Below are 5,966 nucleotides of genomic sequence, written 5' to 3'. Positions count from 1 at the left end.
CCTCACACCGGGGACACGGGTGGGTTGGGGGGGGGGGGTGAGTACCAGGACTCTGGGTGTAGTACAGTAAACCTCACACCGGGGACACGGTGGGGGTACAGGAGGGTGAGTACCAGGACTCTGGGTGTAGTACAGTAAACCTCACACCGGGGACACGGCGGGGGTGGGTGTACCAGGACTCCGGGTGTAGTACAGTAAACCTCACACCGGGGACATGGTGGGGGGTGGGTGTACCAGGACTCTGGGTGTAGTACAGTAAACCTCACACCGGGGACACGGGAGGGTGGGTGTACCAGGACTCTGGGTGTAGTACAGTAAACCTCACACCGGGGACACAGGAGGGTGGGTGTACCAGGACTCTGGGTGTAGTACAGCAAACCTCACACCGGGGACACGGGGGGGGGGTAGGTGTACCAGGACTCTGGGTGTAGTACAGTAAACCTCACACCGGGGACACGGCGGGGCGGGGGGGTAGTACCAGGACTCTGGGTGTAGTACAGTAAACCTCACACCGGGGACATGGTGGGTTGGGGGGGGGGGTGAGTACCAGGACTCTGGGTGTAGTACAGTAAACCTCACACCGGGGACATGGCGGTGGGGGTGTACCAGGACTCTGGGTGTAGTACAGTAAACCTCACACCGGGGACACGGGTGGGTTGGGGGGGGGGCGGGTGAGTACCAGGATTCTGGGTGTAGTACAGTAAACCTCACACCGGGGACACGGTGGGGTGGGGGGGTGGGTGTGTACCAGGACTCTGGGTGTAGTACAGTAAACCTCACACTGGGGACACGGTGGGGTGGGGTGGGGGGGGTGAGTACCAGGACTCTGGGTGTAGTACAGTAAACCTCACACCGGGGACACGGTGGGGTGGGGTGGGGGGGGTGAGTACCAGGACTCTGGGTGTAGTACAGTAAACCTCACACCGGGGACACGGGGGTGGGGGAGTACCAGGACTCTGGGTGTAGTACAGTAAACCTCACACCGGGGACACGGTGGGGTGGGGTGGGGGGGGTGAGTACCAGGACTCTGGGTGTAGTACAGTAAACCTCACACTGGGGACACGGTGGGGTGGGGTGGGGGGGGTGAGTACCAGGACTCTGGGTGTAGTACCAAGTCACATGAGGCACAAAGGTGGGTCGGCACCCACACTGGCTTTGCTCATGTCCTGATCCCTGTGCAGCAGATGGTCTGTAGCGTGGGGAAAGAGGAAGGGAAGAGCTTCATGCCCACACATGGCTGCTCGCTAGTGTAAGGCATTGCTGACTCTGAGTCCAGGGTATACATCTTCACCAATACCCAGGGAAATGAGCAAGTTAGACAAGCACCGATGGACGACGGGGTGTGGGGGGGGTCGGGTGACATTCAATGGTCAATGAAATCCTCTTGCTCTGCACTCATCACAAGAGACCTTCTGTGAAGAATCACAGTAGCATAAACACTCAGTGTGATGTTATTACAGCTCAGGGCAACTGAGTTTAATTCCGGCAGCCTCTGCAAGCAAGCTTGTATATTCCTTCCCATGTGAGCCTGGGTTTGCTCTGGGTACTCCAGCTCCCCCTCAGTTCAAAGACGTACCAGTTAGTGGGATGATTGGTCATTGTAAATTCCCCCATGATGAGGTTAAATCAGTGGGTTTGCTGGGTACCATGGCTCACAGAGCTTGTTCCATGCCGGATCTCCAAGCAAATAAAAACATAAGCATCAGCAGCAGAGTGAAGTCAGGCTGAGCTCTGGCAGAAAGCTGGACTAACCAGGAAAACTTAAAGAATATTGAACTGACAAAAGTAATTGTATTGAAAGTGACAGGGCTTGTCAAGCCACTTGCCATTGGCAAGACCTGAGAGTGCCACACAGTTCTCCTTGCTGCCGCCGTCAGGCTGCTGGGAGGTCACAGTCTCCCAATTGGTGTAGTTGACCCGTGCACCCGTCATATCCACCCAGGTTCCCTCCACCGTGATGTCTGTCACTCCAATCCAGATGTTGCGGTTCTTTCCCACCTTCCTCCTGGCATACTGGAGCAGAGCCTGATTTTCCTCCTCATCCTCAGCCCAACCCAGGGTCCCACCATGTAGGATGCAGTCATCATATGCCTTGTGAAATGTCTTTTCTCCACTCATCGGCAAGTAGCACTTGTTGTCCACTTTCTTTCCTCGGAGGCACACTGGAAAAATAAGGACGGGATATATTACCAGAAGGCCATGTGGCGACTCAGTCAAGCACCCTCGGGTTGACTGGTGAGGTATAAACTGTGGATACGTCAGCATCTCTTGTCACTGAGCCACCTGCAGCTCAGTGGGTAATGCAGAGGCAAAGAGTGTGGGTTCATCTGAAAAAAGATAAAGGGCCACCCAGTTTCTCTGCATCCATAAGAGAAAGGAACCAAAACTGCTATTTGCCCCATTTGATCATACCTGGTTTGTCGTTTCCTCTCAAACTCATTCACCTGTCTCCTCCCCATTTCCTTTGACACCCTTAATAATCAAGAATACAGTATCTTGTTTATTTATACCAAATGACTTGTCCTCCACAATCATCTGTGGTAATAAATTCCAGAGATTTACCACTTTCTAGCTGAAGAAGTTCCTCGTCATCTCAGTTCTAAAGAGATGCCCTTCTACTCCTCTCGTCCTGCCCTCTCGTTATCAGTTCCCCCGCTATAGGAAGCATCCTCTCCATGTCCACTTTCTCCAGCACTTTCAGTATTAGGTAGATATCAACGTGTTCCTCCATATGATTCTAAACTCCAGTAATTACTAGCCCAGAGCCATCAAATGTTATTCATTCATTAACCCTTTCATCCCCAGAATCATTCATGTAAACCGCCTCTGCGGTCTCTCCAATACCAGCATACTCTTTCTTACATATGGGGCCCAAAACTGCTCGCAGCATTCCAAACGTGGTCTAACCAATGCAGTATAAATTGGATAAGGTGGGGGTTGGAAAATTGGATCAGTCACAATGAAATGGCGGGTAGACTCAATGGGCCAAATGGCCTAATTCTGCTGGGCTAACGGCCTTATAAAACCTCAGCATTAAATTATTGCTTTTAAATTCTAGTCCTCTTGAAATGAATGCTAACATTGCATTTCCTTCCTTATTACCAACTAAATGTGCAAGTTCATCTCTAGGGAATCCTGCACTAGGACTTATAACTCCCTTTGCACCTTTGATTTCTGAATTCTCTCCCTTTAGAAAATAGTCTATCCCTTTATTTCTTCTAACAAAGTGTATGGCTATCCACTTCCCTGCAACGTTTACCATCTGCTACTTCCAGGCCCATACTTGCAACCTCCCCAGGTTCTTCTGCAGACTCTCCATTTCCTCAACACGACCTGTTCATCCACCTGTCTTTGTATCATCTGCAAGCTGGGCCACAAAGCCATCAATTCTGTCACCCAGATTACATGAAAAGAGGCAGACCCTGCTGAACAGCATGTTACCAGCAAACAACTTGAAAAGCTCCCCTTTATCACCACTCTTTGCCTTCTGTCAGTCAGCCAATCTTCTATCCATGTAGTACATTTCCTGTAATAGCATGGACCCTAACTTGTTTAGCAGCCTCACGAACTACAGTTTGCCAAAGGCCTTCTGCAAATCCAAGTAAACAACATCATCTTTGTCTATGCTTTATCTCTGGCCACAGAGCAGTGCTAGAGGATCGGGAGTGGCACATGTTATCCCCTTCTAAAAAAAAGGGAATAGGGATACTCCTGGGAAAATAGACAAGTGGCATTCGGCAGGGATCTCTTCCGAGACACCCCAGTCTTCGGATTTTTATAAGTGACTTGGATGAGGAAGTGGAAGGATAGGTTAGTGATTTTGCAGATGTCACAAATGTTGATGGTATTATAATGGAACATTGAGCTGGGCTGAGAAATGGCAGATGGAGTTCACTCAGGAAAGTGTGAAGAGCAACACTTTGGAAGGTTGACTTGAAGGCAGAACACGGGATGAATGGCAATATTCATTAGATTGTGGAGCAACAGAGGGATCTTGTGGTTCACAGTTGGAGTGCAAGTTGACAGGCTGGTTAAGAAGGTGTATGGTGTGTTGGCCTTCATTCGTCAGGGATTGAGTTCAGGGGCTGTTGAAGCTCTATAACACTCTGGTTAGACCATGTTTGTAGCATTGTGTTCAGTTCTGGTCTTCTAGTTAGGAAGGATTAAGAAGCTTTAGAGAGGATGCAGAGGAGATTTACCAAGATGCTGCCTGGATTAGAGATCAGGTTGAATGCTAGGTCTCTTCTCTTTAAAGAGAAGGAGGATGAGAGATGATTTGATACAGGTGTCCAAGATGATAAAGGCATAGACAGACTGGACAGCCAGAAACTTTTTCCCAGACCAGAAATGGACAACACAAGGAGGCATAAGTTGAAGGCAGGGTTTCTCAACCAGGGTACCACGGAACCTTAGGGTTCTGCGAGAGGTTGCCGCAAGTGTTTGTGATTAAACAAAAATCAACATCATTTTTTGAACTTGGTGTAACGCGCAATGCTACGCTTGCAGTGGTGGGCAGTGACCGAGCAGCCCCATTAGCAACCTCATTACAGGTCTCTCAGTCCGCCATGGCAGTGCATAGCTTTGCTGTTTTTACTTGCTTGAGTCCATTCTCAGTTTTTGATGCAAGATAGGAGAGGCTGTTCATAATTGGTGAGCGCTGTATTACACAGAGGGAGGACAGTAGGCTGATAATTGGTGAGCGCTGTATTACACAGAGGGAGGACAGTAGGCTGATAATTGGTGAGCGCTGTATTACACAGAGGGAGGACAGTAGGCAGATAATTGGTGATCACTGTATTGCACAGAGGGAGGACGGTAGGCTGATAATTGGTGAGCGCTGTATTGCACAGAGGGAGGACGGTAGGCTGATAATTGGTGAGCGCTGTATTACACAGAGGGAGGACAGTAGGCTGATAATTGGTGAGCGCTGTATTGCACAGAGGGAGGACGGTAGGCTGATAATTGGTGAGCGCTGTATTACACAGAGGGAGGACAGTAGGCTGATAATTGGTGATCACTGTATTGCACAGAGGGAGGACAGTAGGCTGATAATTGGTGATCACTGTATTACACAGAGGGAGGACAGTAGGCTGATAATTGGTGATCACTGTATTACACAGAGGGAGGACAGTAGGCTGATAATTGGTGAGCGCTGTATTACACAGAGGGAGGACAGTAGGCTGATAATTGGTGAGCGCTGTATTGCACAGAGGGAGGACGGTAGGCTGATAATTGGTGAGCGCTGTATTACACAGAGGGAGGACGGTAGGCTGATAATTGGTGATCACTGTATTACACAGAGGGAGGACAGTAGGCTGATAATTGGTGAGCGCTGTATTACACAGAGGGGAGGACAGTAGGCTGATAATTGGTGATCACTGTATTACACAGAGGGAGGACGGTAGGCTGATAATTGGTGAGCGCTGTATTACACAGAGGGAGGACAGTAGGCTGATAATTGGTGAGCGCTGTATTACACAGAGGGAGGACAGTAGGCTGATAATTGGTGAGCGCTGTATTGCACAGAGGGAGGACGGTAGGCTGATAATTGGTGAGCGCTGTATTACACAGAGGGAGGACGGTAGGCTGATAATTGGTGATCACTGTATTACACAGAGGGAGGACAGTAGGCTGATAATTGGTGAGCGCTGTATTACACAGAGGGGAGGACAGTAGGCTGATAATTGGTGATCACTGTATTACACAGAGGGAGGACAGTAGGCTGATAATTGGTGATCACTGTATTACACAGAGGGAGGACAGTAGGCTGATAATTGGTGAGCGCTGTATTACATAGAGGGGAGGATGGCAGGCTGATAATTGATGATCACTGTATTACACAGAGGGAGGACGGTAGGCTGATAATTGGTGAGCGCTGTATTACACAGAGGGAGGACAGTAGGCTGATAATTGGTGAGCGCTGTATTACATAGAGGGGAGGACGGTAGGCTGATGAGGAGCGTGAA

The 5,966-nt window shown here is 49.6% G+C and overlaps 1 protein-coding gene across 1 annotated transcript in view; it reads right to left on the bottom strand.

Annotated features, from left to right (window-relative positions):
• Positions 1 to 888: 888 nt before the first annotated feature.
• Positions 889 to 5,966, bottom strand: part of LOC134357768 (tetranectin-like) — a 21,130-nt gene continuing 16,052 nt past the window's right edge. The window contains exon 3 of the mRNA XM_063069397.1: positions 889 to 2,162. Within this exon, the coding sequence (XP_062925467.1) occupies positions 1,762 to 2,162 (401 nt within the window). The 3' untranslated portion in view covers positions 889 to 1,761. The remainder of the gene's footprint in view (positions 2,163 to 5,966) is intronic.

This window comes from Mobula hypostoma, chromosome 17 (genome assembly GCF_963921235.1).
Source record: "Mobula hypostoma chromosome 17, sMobHyp1.1, whole genome shotgun sequence".
In the NCBI taxonomy this organism is placed as follows: domain Eukaryota; kingdom Metazoa; phylum Chordata; class Chondrichthyes; order Myliobatiformes; family Myliobatidae; genus Mobula; species Mobula hypostoma.
This window is presented reverse-complemented; position numbering and strand designations above follow the sequence as displayed.